The sequence below is a fragment of the Haliotis rufescens genome, unplaced genomic scaffold, assembly GCF_023055435.1.
Source record: "Haliotis rufescens isolate VD_foot unplaced genomic scaffold, xgHalRufe1.0.p SCAF_2, whole genome shotgun sequence".
Classification (NCBI taxonomy): domain Eukaryota; kingdom Metazoa; phylum Mollusca; class Gastropoda; order Lepetellida; family Haliotidae; genus Haliotis; species Haliotis rufescens.
The window spans coordinates 18,094,928-18,113,069 of record NW_025963890.1 but is presented as its reverse complement, the minus strand read 5'-3'; the positions used below and the strand labels follow the sequence as shown (position 1 = coordinate 18,113,069).

Genomic DNA, 18,142 nt, shown 5'->3' with positions numbered 1-18,142 from the left:
AAATAATTGCTATATATATTTACCCGTATATACGGAAATTCAGTTTCCGGAACCGGACGGTCATTTTTATACACAACACACTGAAATGCACACAAAATTGTCTCACTTATCCGGACAATACACTTCTGCTTGTTGTTATCCTTTGATTCGTGAGAAGTCAATTAACCAAGTGACACTGAGTTACGTTTGAGACGAGCTTGTTTATTGTACATGTAATCCCCTTCGATAAATATGGCATCTGTGGAGGTCAGAGGTCAAAGTTGTGTAAGTATGGCCTGTCAACCAGCGAAAACGTAAGCGACACGCAGTTACAGCACACGAAAAAAGGGAAATTTGTCTGTTTAAGGAAAAACACCTGTCAGCAAGTTTAGAAACCATCAGTTAGCATTATGGCACTGAATTTGGACATACCATAGAAAAATCAACAATTGGTGACATTTTAAAAGACAAACAGAAGTGGCTAAATCTCCCTGAAAATTCAAATGACTTATCACGATCCCGTGTAGCAAAACACCAGAAAAGTGTGAATGGTGATGAAAGTCTAATAGTTTCTTTATATGGTGGTATATGAAAAGTGTGAATGGTGATGAAAGTCTAATAGTTTCTTTATATGGTGGTATATGAAAAGTGTGAATGGGGATGAAAGTCTAATAGTTTCTTTATATAGTGGTATATGAAAAGTGTGAATGGGGATGAAAGTCTAATAGTTTCTTTATATGGTAGTATATGAAAAGTGTGAATAGGGATGAAAGTCTAATAGTTTCTTTATATGGTAGTATATGAAAAGTGTGAATAGGGATGAAAGTCTAATAGTTTCTTTATATAGTGGTATATGAAAAGTGTGAATGGGGATGAAAGTCTAATAGTTTCTTTATATAGTGGTATATGAAAAGTGTGAATGGGGATGAAAGTCTAATAGTTTCTTTATATGGTAGTATATGAAAAGTGTGAATAGGGATGAAAGTCTAATAGTTTCTTTATATGGTAGTATATGAAAAGTGTGAATAGGGATGAAAGTCTAATAGTTTCTTTATATAGTGGTATATGAAAAGTGTGAATGGGGATGAAAGTCTAATAGTTTCTTTATATAGTGGTATATGAAAAGTGTGAATGGGGATGAAAGTCTAATAGTTTCTTTATATGGTAGTATATGAAAAGTGTGAATAGGGATGAAAGTCTAATAGTTTCTTTATATGGTGGTATATGAAAAGTGTGGTGCATTTTTTGCAATCAATAAGGCAAACTGTTAACTCACTTACTGATATGTATGGCTTTCATTCGTACCCTCCTCCAATAAATGCATTTGCTAGTGTAAGCTCCATAAATATCATATCAACACAGATATGTATCTTTTTGAGGTAAAAAATAGAGGATATCTCCAGCACAGTTTGGATGTAGCTGGCATAGATTGATTGATTGAGTGAGTGAGTTGGTTTTAACGCCGCTTTTAACAGTATTCCAGTCATATCGCGGCGTGTCAGCTTAATGTGGGAGGAAAGCCCGAAGTGATGCAGGTCTCAGAGATGGTGCTGACAAACCTAGAAACATAATTGGGGCGAACCGGGATTCGAACCCACAACCCTTGGCGTGCCCAAGGGACGCAACTCTGCACACCAAATCGCGGTGCCTTAGACGACTGGGCCACCCATGCCCCCATAGATTGATTGAACTTGAGAGACACAGGAACATACCTTGAGAAATGGGAATTGTGAACAATATTTATGAAATACAGTTAAAGATGAATACTGTCTTGGTTTGTGATAGACAGTGCTAAATATGACTTTTTAAGAAGTCAGTACCCTGGTATATAGGTCGACAGTTTCTTGTGAATCCTACTTTAGATAGATTTACATTTATATCTGTTCACAGTAGGTGTATGATGAAATTTGTACATGTTTATATATCATGCTGTGTTGCTAAAGACCTGATTTGGTAAGTTAACAATCATTTTGAAAATCATCTTGGCTAGGGCTGGGACGAGTCCAAATTTACTACCCGGGTACCCATTCCAGGTCTCAGGAGATGTCTCAAAATGTCTGATTGGGAACTTTTTTAGCATAGCCCGGGCAAAACGTATTTGGATACATGTATTAAACAATCTGGTCATGCATACACTGAAGTTGACTTAAGTTATATGTTTATTCAACCATATGAAAAGTCAGAAGGAATGGTGCATAGTCAGAAAGCAAAGCGAACATTAATGTTTTGTAGTGTAACCATAGAGTGCCAGATAATTTTAGTCATTAGACAATATATCACGTGACTAACCACGGGTCTGGGTAGTCCTGTGGGTACCCGGGTCCTACTCAGTACCCACCCGGCCCGGGTACCCGATTTACCCGTCCCAGCCCTAATCTTGGCCTTATAATACTGAAATAGATCCTTCCAGTGATTGCTTGAGACAAATATGAGACATTTTTATGTTTTTGGCAAATTTTGACAGGATATTTCTCTATAGTTTTACTAAAATTAAAATAAATATCATTTGGACATGTAGTATAACAATCAGTCAATGTTTCAGAATATGAACAGATGAAACTGTCTTTATTCATAAATTATGCCCCAAGATTGGATATTTTCAACTTTTTAAAGTTGAGCATGTTGACGAGGGCTTGGAGCATGTGGTAAGATGAGCATCTGCCACTCACATCCATCACTGTTCCGAGATGTTGCAGCAATCAATAACTTTAAAGCTTTCATTATTATAACTACTTCTGTTGGGGGTTAAGTTACAATGTGATAATCCCCATCGCTTGTCAGTAATGACGACTCTCGAGGACCTATGCATTGTAATCAGTTTTAGAAAGGATGTTCAAATAGAAGGCCAGTTTGGAAAAAAACCCTCCAAAGGTTTATTTGTAGTTTGACTTGCGGGAATGATTTTGTGCAGGGTTGTGCAGGCTTGTTGAGTTGGCTAAATGTATTGACCAGTTCGTTGCATGACAAACACTGTGTGCAGTTGAGAGGTATTTCTGGTAGCAGTCGTGATACAAATCTAGCCGAAACAGTTGGATTCAGCAAAGTTCTTGCAGGACAGGTGGATAAGGTTTGGAGAGTGTTTTCAAGCTGGTTGTTGTTTTGGTAGTAGCACTGACATGAGTTGAGAATTGGTCCGGCATCATGGATGGCGGGTCACCGTTCCGGCGCCTCAGCTTCCTGTCTGGAGACGTGAGACCCAAAACTACAGCTGGTTGGTAAGTTTGAGATGTAACTGAAGACATGCTGTTTATTAGTTTCTGTTTTATCCTGCTATTTTCATTCTGTTTGAATACATTTGTTCAAAGTTTTAGAACTGGTGAGTTGTTTTAGGTCTGAAGCTAGGTGTTGTGTATAATTGCAAGACTATAGAAGTAGTCCTTAAACAAGATTATCATGTTAATGGATACAAAGTTTTCTGCATGAATTAGCATTAGTAACATACAGTTTAATTTTCTTCAGTAGAAAATCTTACCAATGTCAGATATTTCAGTCACCCTTTGTTTAAGAATACTAGCATACTGGCAGTTTGTTACCAGACTTCATAACAATGGTAGTGTGCTATATGTTTTCATTAAGTATAAATCAGTGTTTGAAATCAAGGGTCCTTGGTGTTTGCTGGTATGGTCATAATGGTATTTGAATCCAGGGACCCCATCAATCTCTAACATGCATTATGACAAGGAAATGCTGAATTTTGAACACAGAATATTGTAAATTTCTAAGAACATCCTGCTTATCGTGGTTATGTAGTGTTGGTATTGTCAATTGTGATGCCTCGGTTATAATGATTAAATTTATGTTTGGTAGTATTCAAAATGAAGCGTCCAAGTCAAGGAGTCCTTGACATCAGCCTAATGTGAAAGATGTACGATTTGAGGGATTCCTAGATTCAGATGACTACAGCAGCAAACCTCTACCTCCCCAGTATCTCCATTAAGTTCTAACACTGGGCCCCATTACACAAAGCGATCGTAGAGCTATGACTGTCAAAGGTCTATGTTAAAGTATGGGAGTTACGATCGCCTTAGTGCTATGACTGTCGTAACTCTATGTTAAAGTATGGGATTTATGATCACCTTAGCGTTATGACTGTCGTAAATCTATGTTAAAGTAGGGGAGTTACGATCACTTTAGTGTTATGATCACCTTAGCGTTACGACTGTCATAACTCTATGTTAAAGTATGGGAGTTATGATCACCTTAGCGTTACGACTGTCGTAAATCTATGTTAAAGTAGGGGAGTTACGATCACCTTAGCATTATGACTGTCGTAACTCTATGTTAAAGTAGGTGAGTTACGATCACCTTAGCGCTATGACTGTCGTAACTCTATGTTAAAGTAGGGGAGTTACGATCACCTTAGCACTAAGACTGTCGTAAATCTATGTTAAAGTATGGGAGTTACAATCACCTTAGTGCTACGACAGTCGTAAATCTATGTTAAAGTATGGTAGTTTCAATCACCTTAGCGCAATGATCGCATTGTGGAATGGGGCCTTGGCCAGTTATATAATTTGTAATGAAATATGCAACAAACCAGACCTCTGGTCGAGCCTTAGAAATGTCATTCCTTAAAAGACTAGTCCCAAGTAGAGCTGGGACGAGTCCAAATTTACTACCCGGGTACCCGAACCCCTTTTACCCAACCCTACCCGGGGTCCCACTGCAAGGCTCAAGAGTAGGGAACAAAATGTCTGATTGGTAATTGTTTTACAACCCAGGCTAAAACTATTTAGATACATGTATCAAACAATCAGATCATGCGTTCACTGAAGTTGACTGAAGCTTTATCTTTACTCAAACATATACAAGTCAAAAGGAATGTGTGCATCGTCAGGAAGCGTTGTGAACATTGGCGACTTTTAGTGTAACCACTGAGCTATAGTGGGTTGTAGTCATTAAACAATATATCACGTGACTAACCACAGGACCAGGTAGTCCTGTGGGTACACAGGTCCTACTCAGGACCCACCCGACCCGAGTACCCGAGTTACCTGTCCCAGCCCTAGTCCCAAGTACCGTACTTGTGGAAACTTTCACCAGTTTGTTGCTAGACCTGCTTGAATAAGACTAATCTGTTTACTGTTTACATTTTCTGTCAGTTTTATTCACTTCCAACTTGTAGCAATATTGAAGCATTGAGAACTAGTTCAGGAATATGGCCCTCAATGCTACAAGGTAGGACTACCATCACTGGACTTTGACTTGTCCTCAGTACAATTTAGCAGTCTCGGGCTAGTGGACTAGCTTGAATTTCGAAGGCTGTGGTCAAGCTTGTCAGCTTTCAGATATGTTGGAATGATAATTGTTACAATTACATTCTTGGCTTATCACTGGTTACACATGGTCATTTGTGCATATTTAAGTACATAATGTACAGTGAAGCACTTAGTCTCGTTGTGCTTGAGACCGCTGAAATGTATGTGTAGGTTAGACCACTGGGATCTGGTGTTTATATAAATGTTGAAATGGTCAGTTAAAGTCTTAGGCTGACCATTTCAACAATTAGACATCGGCTCCTCATGGTCTAACCTGTTTAAACCATGGCCATCATTCAAAATATGTTAGCACCTAAAATATGTTTAATAACATTGTTTTGATATCCGTAATTAAAAAGACATTACAATAACTCTATGCATTACTGTAAGAACACCCCTCACTTTTTGGCGATATGGATTATGACATCCTTATCCTTCCCAATAGCCTCATGGTTTTGTGCAGTCGTGAGTCGTGAGTCGTGGCATGATGTGCGGTTCAATAACAAGTAATCTTGCATATAAATACCTGTATTGGATTTTATAAACCATTTATACACACCAATATATATACACTTGATGTGACGCTGATCAAATATTGGGATGCTGATTGATATCCAATCAGCTGCACGCTACATGATGATTACAATAATTATTGGATACTGCCGTAGTGAAAAGAATTATGAATTGACCTCAATATATTTTTTGCGTTAATAGAGGTATAAACATAAAAGCGATGTGCACACTGTATAAAACCGGCTCAGCATTATGTTCCAAACTGTTTCTTTAGTTAAGTAGTGACATAGAAGTGTGGCCTATTGGATAGGGACAACGTCATGGTAATGTTCGAGAATGTCCTATCCCTGTTGGTGACTCTCTCTAGCACAACATCTATGATCCAGTCATTTGTGATCCAAATGTTCACTAGTGTATAACTTAACCTTTTGTTTGCAGAATTTCTGACACTTCTTAGTCAGCCTGCCTTGTTCCAGCATATGGTGCTGTAAAGATGGTGGTTGATTTCAAACTTTAGAGACTTTGATGGAACAAATGATGGAATATTTTGTACTTTTATTTCTCGAGGAATAAAACACAAAATAATCTAAAAATATTCTCAAAATTACAAACTTACAGCGGTTGAGACAAAGAATCCAAACGTAAATTTTCTTGAATTTACCTGAACTGTTGAAACTCATTTTAACATTTGAGTCAATGGAGAATGTCCATGTGGCTTTCAAATGTCAAGGCCAGGGGAAGTGATTGACTGCTGTCTAAATGCCTGAATCAAAACATTGCTAAAACAGCATATTCAGTTTTAAGCATGGAGCCCCTGCAAGTGTTTATTATGTGATTTTTTATATATGATCCTGGTCAAGGCACCCTGACAGTTGGGGAGGTCAGACTCAGTGACTTGCGTGTCATTGTACCAAAACAGCGTGGACTTTGCTCATTGTATCAACCACTGGTTGTCTTCTCCAAACTCGACTATTTACAGGCCAGCATTGTATAGCTAAACAAGCAAGCGTTATGTGGCTAATCCTCTGACTGCACTCCAATAAATGTATGATGGCCCATGAGGTATGTGTAGAGCTGGGTATTAGAGTCCTGTAAATGTCATGTGGGCTGTAATCAAGTCAACTGGTATTAAGCATTATGGTTGTGGTAAGTAATTGGCTGTAGTGATAATCTCTTAAATTCCTGATGGTGATTAATGACCTGTCTACCTCATCTCATAGCAACTGAGTTGTCACAACATTAACTACAGACACACTGGTATGACATTTTCTAGGGAGCAGTTTTAGAGTTTAATTAAGAATTGACTTTCACTTTGTGTAAGTTCATCAACGTCAAATTGTGTGGTTCATACACTTATGAACGTCAAATTGTGTCGTTCATACACTTAAGACGTACATCGTGTAAACGTCAAATTAAAAAATTATTCTTAAATATATAAAATGGATTCTTTGAGTTTTGAGACATCCGCCTGAAAACTGAATTGTGAAAATGTTGACATCTCCAAACATTTTTGCCTCAATCGAAAAGGCCACTTATGTCGTATTTCAGTACTTTTAAGTTGGGGTCATTTGGGTTGGGGGTTGGGGTGAGTTGGGGTTGTGTACGAGGGAGCCCATGATACTAGGTCTCTGGCACACCTAAGGGCTGCAACTCTGTACTTCAAATTGTGGCACCTAAGACTGGGCAGAGCAGAAAATATTCAAGATTTTATGTCTATTGAAAAAAGGAATTTCCACATTGGACAAGGAGACTGAGATAAATGCTGATAATGTTAATTCTATTTCTAGCTATAGATATACACAGATGAAGAGATATATGGCCATTTCGTGACTGGAAGTTGACACAAAGTTTACCACATGAGTGAATCTATAAATTCTTCCTAAGAATGAGTATGTCTGTTTGTACAGTAAACAACCTGTTTCACTTCAGTAAACAAGTTTCATATTTGAACATCCTTATTTAGGGGTTGAAAAATTAAACATGCAGTCAAAAACTTGCTCAAATATGGAGGGAGACATCAGACCCAGTGCTTCCAGGTCCTGACTTTTATCAACACTCAGCCATGTGGAGATCCATGTTTAGAATAGGTCCCCAGCAAGCTATGCTTGTCGTATGGGGGCATCGAATTAGATCAAGCTGTCAGTTTTGTATTACTTGTTGTTTTACGCCGTACTCAGCAATGTTCCAGGCTGACATCATATAGCTGGAGTATTGCTGAGTGCTGCTTTATGTAACAAACAAATATCAATACTGAGATATAGAAGCCTTTCTCTTAGTTATATTTCTATGTCTTCTTATTTGTATGGCTGAGGACCGCCTCCGTTGTCTGGTAGAGCGTCCGCCCGGAGAGCGGAAGGTCCGGGGTTCGATCCCCAGCCGCGTCATACCAGAAGACGTTAAAAGATGGTACTTGTTGTTACCCTGTCTGGCGCTCAGAATTAAGGGCTAAAACAAGGACTGGTTGGCTCAGAGTCAGTATACTGTGTCTGAGTGGGGTATTCATGTTAAACTGCGGCATGGTATCTCAGTGTGCTAGCACTATATATTGGCATCAGTCTGGACACACACACACACATACACGTGCATGCACGTCGTTATATAAGTGCAAACATTGGGCACGACGTTAAACCCCATTTCACCTCACCTTGTATGACTGAGCCGGGGACTGGCAGAGAATAAATTCCCAAGCCAGACATATATATGCATGGTTTGGGATCTTGACACAGACTGTCAGAATTGACCGGTTGAGACAAATTGCACATTTACATGAAGCAAATGCTTGCTTAGAATAGGTGATAAATTACACCAGCAAACGCAAGTCCACATTATGTTATGTCGGCTGGGTTAAACTGGACATATGTGATATATATTGCAGAATATGTTAGTGTATTGATTTTCTTCGAAAACCCCAAGGAAAACAAAATATTAACATGTCTGACGTTGTATCTGTATTTAAAATGTAAAAGAAAACTTGTTTATTTTATGTAGTTTTTTGGTTTGTGATAGTCACTAAATATCATGGGATTATTTTTTTAAAATGAACCGTCTCCTTGTTTTGTCACTTCTTAAAGGGGTCACGGGTGGCCCAGTCGTCAAAGCGCCGCGATTCTCTGTGCAGAGTTGCGTTCCTTGGGCACACCAGAAACCTATGATTGTGGGTTCAAATCCCGGTTCGCCCCAATAATGTTTCTAGGTTTGTCAGCACCACACCCATGCTCGTGGGTTTCACTGAAGTGGTAAACATCTGAGACCTGCATCACTTTGGACTTTCGTGATATAACTGGAATACTGTTATAAGCGGCATTAAACCCAACTCTCTCACTCACTCACTCTAGAATAAACAAATCCTTGAAACATCTGCCCACTGCTGTAAAATTCTTGGAGTAGACTAAAACTTAATTTAACTTCCTCTTCCAATAAAGGCTTTCTCATGACTATCTTACATTCTACATAATGTACAGTAATACCATCACTACTCTAGTCAATTGCATCAGTGAAAACAACACCAAGTAGACTTTGTGTCCGTGCATTTCAAGCTACTAGGAGCTACGTATAAAATAAACCTTGAATACCCAGACAAATCCAATCCTAGCGTAACAAATGTGCAACAAACCTATAAATATGCTATTGAAATAAAACTGCATGTATTTAGAACCTCCACCATTAGCTACTGGGACTTGACTTCTCATTTTGACTATTGTGATGTTCAGTGATATGCTTCATACTTGATTACACGGTATCCATATGTCTAGCCTGAGCGTGTGATAGTTTATGTTTCCCGCAGTCTGTGAATGAAAAGTTCTCATAAACGTAATGGACATTGATAAATGTGTGATAAATATGAATTTTTCACAGCTGGTTAATGTTTGCCAATTTTTGTTATATAAATAACCATGATCACAGATGGGTTCTAAAACTGAAGATATAAAATATTCCTTTGAAAGGAAGCTCTGAAACAGTCATTGATCCATTCCAGTGATGTTTGCATTCGCCTGATGATATACATGATGTATGGATTGATTTGCATTGTATATCTGCTCTTCATGAAGGATGGATGTGAGGTGAGGTGAAATGGGGTTTAGCGTCGAGTTCAAAATTATTGTACTTATTTAGTGATCTGTCTGTCTGTCTGTCTGTCTGTCTGTCTGTCTGTCTGTGTTTCTGTCTGTCTGTCCGGAATTATGGTGTATTTATAGTGCTAGCACACTGACATACTAGACACTGTAATCTGATCCTGAGCCAACCAGTCCTGATGCAGAGCGCAAGGATAGGGTAACATCAAGTACCATCTTTTAGTGTCTTTGGTATGACGTGCTGGGGATTGAACCATCAACGTTCCATTCTCTGGGCCGATGCTCTATCCATTCGAGGATGGCGAAGGCCCATAAGCTGTAACACTGCAGTACTCAATAGCTAGACAAGGACACTGAGCTGGCCACACTGTTGGGAGTGTGTTGTAAAAAGGGGTGCTGTCGGGATCCCAGGGCAGCAGAGTCCTGCGTAAGTTATGCTTGACATGAGAAGCTGCTGAAATGGTGGTTAGGCGGTCGGGTTCGCTTCTTGGCTGGCAGATGGTTGTGTACCCCAAAGGAGTGGGATGTTGCCCATGGCATCAACCACTGGTTTGTCTGGCCCGAGCTTGCTAAATTTACAGTTGGCTATCATATACCGCATTCATAGTAAGTACCCAGGGCGCTTTGAAAATTGACAAAGGAGGTCTCTTATTAAAACCATACACAAGTTAAGTTTGTTTCAGAGATTGAGTGGTAGTGAGATAACTTTCTTCAAACATCGAAGGGGCGGTCGGGTAGCCTAGTGGTTAAAGCGTTCGCTCGTCACGCCGAAGACCCGGGTTCGATTCCCGACATGGGTACAATGTGTGAAGCCCATTTCTGGTGTCCCCCGCCGTGATATTGCTGGAATATTGCTAAAAGCGGCGTAAAACCATACTCACTCACTCACTCACTCAAACATCGAAGAAACTAAAACGTTTTCAATTGTAATCACTACAAGCCTACTGATCTGCTGTTTTATGTAAAAAATTGTTAAAAATATATCTAAGATTGTTTTATGATTGGGTACTTATAAAGATTACTTGGCCTAGAGGTTGGTCAGTGGCTGCCTATGGGAGCAGGGGACATTAATTTGGCAAATAGGGTAGGTGGATTATTACTGCGAGTGCGATGCCGAATAATGATCCTTGAACACTTGATCATTCACAGTCTCACATGATATAGCTGGAGTAAGATGACTGTGGACGACATTCACCCACTCACTTGTGGGTTGTAGAGTTCTATGCTATATTACATGTTTAAAGGCTGAAGTATTCAGAGTTAGAAATTGGCACTAGTCCTATAGTCCTTGCCAAACTGTCCAATAGTTAAGGTATCATAAGGACGAGTAGAAATTTGCCATTTTTATCGGCTTTGCTATATGTTATCATTATAAGGACCAGTGGACTAAAACCGTTAGTTTCTATTGCAGGTATTGCTGAAAATAAAATTTGCATTATGTCTTCTCCACTCACTCCCCAGTGGGATTTCTGGGTAGAGTATGTCCCAGTAGGCCATACTTGCAGGACATTATAAGAAAAGGGATAAGATGATCTGTTGCTAATGAAAGCACATTTTATGTTGAGGGGGGATGTCTCCATAATTCTCCGAACCTTAAAAAAATGAGTGGAGCAGAGTCCCTTTATGTATAACCAATGGAGTGTTGTGAGGATATTCCTCTACTTAAAATTCATCCTTACTGTCATCACATTATCTTGTGGAAATTATTTGAAATATAGATCAGGACTTTTAGTAGACTGTGCATGTACCGGTACTGTGTGAGTCATCTTTGTGTGATGCATGTTGGATGGGTTTTCTGCAGCTGTTGCATGTATGCCAAGCTTTGTCGTGTGCTGAGCTTTACCAGACATGGAACACAGCGCTTTGCAATTTGTGGGTTCCTAAACATGCTAAAGGACTTATGTTATCAATCACTTGCACGTTTTGAAGACATGCCCACAGGGATTATGTACAAGACCATTCAGTTAGTAATGTCCTGTACGCACTGCTGCTAACATGTTTAACCCATAGTTCTGAAGGGGGGAGGTGTCAGATCTGTAATGATTCAATGTTACCTATAATGTCATCGATACTTAGGTACAGATGATACTTGAATCATCAATTTGTGAGATCAAGATATGCTATAATTAGGATAGGAACTGATGGAATTAACTCCCGTAACAGCAGAAGTTGCTCATAGCGCCACCTGTAAGCATGTGGTAATAGTGGTGACCCACTGCATGTAAGTTTGTCAGTTTGGGCAACTTTTGAGTTTGAAAAGTCCTTGAACAGAAAAAAGGTTGTGTGCAGATTGTGGTTATTAGATACATGTGTGTCTTACAGCGGGAACGTGACAAACATGTTGACACATGATGTTGTGGTGTAATGTCATTTTGTATCCTGGGTGGCCCAGCAGAGTTGCATCCCTTAGGAATGCCATAAACCTATGATTGTGGGTTTGAATCCCGGCACAACCTGATTATGTTTCTAGGTTTGTCAGCACCATACCCATGCTTGTGGATGTAACCAAAGTGGTAAATGTCTGAGACCTGCATCACATCGGGGTTTCCTTGCACATTAAGCTGACACTTCCTTTTCCCCTCACTCCCTATTCACTCACTTGCTTCAACATTAAGTTTATAAGTTCTCACTAATCTTGTTTAATGTGTGGTTAGAGCTCTTATTCCATTTAATGTGGTAAGCTGTAGGATAATGCCTGGTAAGGGAATAAGTCCATGAGCTAATACGAAATTGAAGCTTGATCATTACACAGAGTGATAATCTTGCTCTGTAATTGTGGCTGCAAATAAGAGTGCTGACAGCAAGTCCTTCTTTATAACACTTAATCACAGTGATTGTCTGGTCATTAGCTGGGAGATTGTGTCTAGCCTTAGAGGTAGCCTGTCTCTGCCTGGAGCTAATGTATCCACTTGGTGGTTGGAGCGACATCTTGGAATTAGGAAATTGGCGTCGTTGTTTTCGTGAGACGACCAGAGTGGCTGCAGTGGGGTATAATCTGTATAAGTAATTTGCTTTCTGTTTGATCGATAGAGGATGACAGTGTTAGATGATTAATGTTGTGGAGGCATGAGTGGTCCTGCCATTTGAACAGGTATCAAATTATAGGTTGAATCAGTTTGTACTTTTTTTTAGCATGTTATGTGTAACAGAAAGAACTAATGTAATTTTGAGAATTGGTCTGAAAATGAAGTCCTAAGATTAACCCTGCACAGTATAATCCAGATGTTCTAGGACAGTTTCTAGTCCGGTTTGATAGTTTTAGGACTAGCAGTATTTCACCACTCTTCACTTTGGCTGTGTATTGACAAGAAAATTGTATTACAAAATATTTTGATGTTTGGAGCTGATGTGTTCGATACTGATTGTACTTGAAGAACCTATGTTCTATGTATATTGAAGTAAATATTACTTTACTACATATTACACGGTCAGTTGCAGCCATCTTGTAGTCATGGATACAGGGGAGATAACAACATGGGAGAAAAATCACTTCCTCCTTTCTGCCGTTTTGTCAATAAGTTGTGAATGTATTTCTGTGTAGATGTAACGTTTAACGATACAAAGTATCCAGTCCTTGTTTTATCCCCTTAATGCCCAGCGTGAGGCAGGGCTACAACAAGTACCATCTTTTAAGGTCTTTTGGTATGACACGGCCGGGGATTGAAAGACAGGCCTTCCACTCCCTGGTTGGATGCTCTACCACTAGATCACAAGGGCGGCTAGAAGCTACCATAGCTTTGCTTCAGAAGTGACACCACCACCTCTCTCTTATTACTACCAACTTCGCACAGAATCTCTCACTGATGAGTGTAATTTGACTGGAAAGCTATTTGTGGTGTTGTATCATTAAATTCTGGTGCAAAACAAAGATTTGGTGGTGAATGGTTCCAGGGTATTTGCCATGGAGATATAATTTATACACTTGATAATGGGGAATGTTGAAAGTGTGAATGAATGAGGTTTTATGTCTTGGTCAGCAGTCTAGGATTGTCAGAAATTGAGTGAGCTGCAAACGAACAGATAAGGTTACTTTGTATGGTAGTCTTGCTGGAGTAGAGTGCACTTAGTAATTGTAGTGCTTTGACTTTTGTAAGTCATTGTTAAACTATGAGAGTTATGAAAGTCTTGGTGCCTTCTCGGCAATCTGTCTGGTTGCACAAAGGCTAAACATCACCAGGCCTATCCATTCGAATAAGAAATACCGGGGGTAAGAAAAGGTTTCCTCCACAAGAATAGTTACAATAACTTGTATCAGTATTTGTAAAACATTTGTGAAGGGCCCCAAATTTCTATGATGTGTTCCTATTTATAAGGCTGGTGGGCCTGAGAATCTTTGGAATTCTTGGCGTCTTCTGCTGTATGATTCCCTTAGGGTTCAGACTGACAGACACACCAGCTATCCCAGGCAGTCACACTTGCCGCCATTGTCCAGTGTGTCCTACACAGACTGACAGACACACCAGCTATCCCAGCCAGTCACACTTGCCACCATTGTCCAGTGTGTCCTACACAGACTGACAGACACACCAGCTATCCCAGCCAGTCACACTTGCCGCCATTGTCCAGTGTGTCCTACACAGACTGACAGACACACCAGCTATCCCAGCCAGTCACACTTGTCGCCATTGTCCAGTGTGTCCTACACAGACTGACAGACACACCAGCTATCCCAGCCAGTCACACTTGCCGCCATTGTCCAGTGTGTCCTACACAGACTGACAGACACACCAGCTATCCCAGCCAGTCACACTTGCCACCATTGTCCAGTGTGTCCTACACAGACTGACAGACACACCAGCTATTCCAGCCAGTCACACTTGCCACCATTGTCCAGTGTGTCCTACACAGACTGACAGACACACCAGCTATCCCAGCCAGTCACACTTGCCGCCATTGTCCAGTGTGTCCTACACAGACTGACAGACACACCAGCTATCCCAGCCAGTCACACTTGCCACCATTGTCCAGTGTGTCCTACACAGACTGACAGACACACCAGCTATCCCAGCCAGTCACACTTGCCGCCATTGTCCAGTGTGTCCTACACAGACTGACAGACACACCAGCTATCCCAGCCAGTCACACTTGCCGCCATTGTCCAGTGTGTCCTACACAGACTGACAGACACACCAGCTATCCCAGCCAGTCACACTTGCCACCATTGTCCAGTGTGTCCTACACAGACTGACAGACACACCAGCTATTCCAGCCAGTCACACTTGCCACCATTGTCCAGTGTGTCCTACACAGACTGACAGACACACCAGCTATCCCAGCCAGTCACACTTGCCGCCATTGTCCAGTGTGTCCTACACAGACTGACAGACACACCAGCTATCCCAGCCAGTCACACTTGCCACCATTGTCCAGTGTGTCCTACACAGACTGACAGACACACCAGCTATCCCAGCCAGTCACACTTGCCGCCATTGTCCAGTGTGTCCTACACAGACTGACAGACACACCAGCTATCCCAGCCAGTCACACTTGCCGCCATTGTCCAGTGTGTCCTACACAGACTGACAGACACACCAGCTATCCCAGCCAGTCACACTTGCCACCATTGTCCAGTGTGTCCTACACAGACTGACAGACACACCAGCTATCCCAGCCAGTCACACTTGCCACCAATGTCCAGTGTGTCCTACACAGACTGACAGACACACCAGCTATCCCAGCCAGTCACACTTGCCACCATTGTCCAGTGTGTCCTACACAGACTGACAGACAAACCAGCTATCCCAGCCAGTCACACTTGCCACCATTGTCCAGTGTGTCCTACACAGACTGACAGACACACCAGCTATCCCAGCCAGTCACACTTGCCACCATTGTCCAGTGTGTCCTACACAGACTGACAGACACACCAGCTATCCCAGCCAGTCACACTTGCCACCATTGTCCAGTGTGTCCTACACAGACTGACAGACACACCAGCTATCCCAGCCAGTCACACTTGCCACCATTGTCCAGTGTGTCCTGCACAGACAGCTGGAGCTGTCACCTGAACTGATATTGTGTTTTTCTTTTTGAAACTGTTTGTACTTAAGAATTCCTATCTAATTCTACACATCATCATTGCAATTATGACCATTCATCACCTTCTTAGTCAGTACTGTGATAAGAAATGTCAAAATATAACAGATGTAAGAGATGAGCTTTCTGATTCATAAGGTTCTTTAGGCCTGCCATTTTATTTTTGGGGGATCACGGACCTGGCTTTTTTTACCTTTTTTTTTTTCCATCCTCCGACCCTGGACTTTGGGCTGAAAAATCTGTATTCCTAAAAATAAAAAAAAGCCTGGTCTTAGTTAAGGCAGGGATAAAAATGTCACTACCAAGTCTGTTATCCTGAGAGCTTTTCAAATCTGTTAAATCTAAATCCAATCTAAACAAACCCGTATTGAACCATGGACGAATAGACGTTTGTCTTTTGGGTCTCTTGTAGTACAGTTATTTTAGAAATACAAGATGAGTGAGAGTTGTTTATTGTACGATAAAACACTGCAGGGAGAATAAACCATGCGTCGCTTATTCCTTATATGAGATATCAACATTATGAACAGCCTCTTTAAGGATGTTGATAAAATGAAAATTTTAATAATGATGACTTCCTTAATAGAATCCGACCTCGGAAATGTCAGACAAGTCCATTTTACGAACATATGGGTTAAGTTTGGTATTTCCAACATATTCTCACAATCCTTGTGTCAATAATGTGTACCTTTTCTAATACAGATTGTCATATGTCTCCCACTTTTGGATGTGACCGTTCTGCCACTGAGTTTATCTGCATTGCCCAGCTAAAGCTGTGGGGGACAACTCATTAAACACTTCCCTCTCAAAAATAACATCGTCCAATATATGATGTCATCAAGTTGTTGGAATCTCAAGAAATGACGTCATGACAGAACAATGTTTTATTTTGAAATAAAACACACTTCGTTCTTCATTGTTCTTTTCGATGTATCGCGTAGCTATGTTATATTTCAGTTATTGTAACCCTACAAGTACACTTTATACAACAGTGCTGCTTGAGTTGCATATACCTCCAGTTTACATAGCTGCCTATTGTTTGAAAAGTGATGCTTGCGTAAACTGTTGAGTTTATACACTTGTGTGCTATTCATGATATGGTTTGGCTTTGCCTCGTCCTTTTGTCCAGCTGTACCTTGTATTCGATTAACATACTGATTCTCTATAATTCTCTAACATCACTCATTCTCTATCTTTGGGCTAAACTTCCTTTCAGATTTGGGAAGGTCTCTGCCCACATACCTCATTACCTTTGCATCATCAATGTTAAAGTATGTTTGCAATCTCAGATTGTGTCTGAGGCGGTCGGGTAGCCTAGTGGTAAAGCGTTCGCTCGTCACGCCGAAGACCCGGGTTCGATTCCCGACATGGGTACAATGTGAGAAGCCAATTTCTGGTGTCCCCCGTCGTGATATTGCTGGAATATTGCTAAAATCAGCGTATAACCTACTCACTCACTCACTCAGATTGTGTCTTGTGTTACAGCCCAGCAAGTGACCTGAATCTGGATGCCTGCCTGGAAGATGTCGGAATCTCTCTCAAGCTCTTCCTCAACAACAAGTTCACAGAGGCAAAGGAGAGGATGCAGCCTCAGTGAGTTCATCATGCCTCTGTTCATGTGTTGGATCATACTTCATGGATTCAGCCTATCTAGGACACCAACATTCATACCATTGGCTGTACAGAGTTGTTTCTTTGCACGGTGCAAGATTCGTATGATTGGTGGTTTTTGAGTCCCAGATACTCCTTGCTTATGATTCTTGGTATGTCACCACCATACCCGTGCTCATGGGTTTCGCTGAAGTGGTAAATGTCTTTGACCTCCATCACTTTGGGCACTCAACCCACATTAAGCTGGCAAACTGTCCAAAGCAGTGCTAAACCCAAACCCAGCATTTCCATATATAAGGACCAGACTTTTGAAGTGAATTGATGAAGGCCATGGCCACTGTGAAGGCCACTGTGAAGGTCACTGTGAAGGTCACTTACCATAAGAGAATCTCTTGTAATATGTGGTGGGTGCTTGTCATGTTATTTGATGCCTCCTTTACTTAGACTCAAACTTTTTTCATTTTTGTGGAAGCCTCAGTGGCTGAGTGGGTTAGATCACTGACTTTGTGAGCTGGCGATTAGGTGCCTCACCCTGGCAGTGTGGGTTCGATTCCGGGACAAAGAAAGTGTTATCCCAAATATAACATTTGTTGCATTTGACCACTTTCTAAATGGCATTGTGTGTTCTAACTGTGCACTCAGAGCAAACAGTTTGAAAGAGGGCGGGTATCA

At 40.9% G+C, this 18,142-nt stretch overlaps 1 protein-coding gene across 3 annotated transcripts in view; it reads left to right on the top strand.

Moving 5' to 3' along the window:
• LOC124138787 (tetratricopeptide repeat protein 39B-like) overlaps nucleotides 1–18,142 on the top strand; it is an 82,220-nt gene that overhangs the window by 22,946 nt on the left and 41,132 nt on the right. For 2 of the 3 annotated variants that reach the window (XM_046505653.2, XM_046505654.2), the window contains one exon: nucleotides 17,345–17,452. In XM_046505653.2, coding sequence (XP_046361609.1) covers nucleotides 17,345–17,452 — 108 coding nt within the window. Of the gene's footprint in view, nucleotides 1–2,504; nucleotides 3,195–17,344; nucleotides 17,453–18,142 lie in introns of those variants that run through there. The other variant, XM_046505652.2, reaches the window with a different exon arrangement.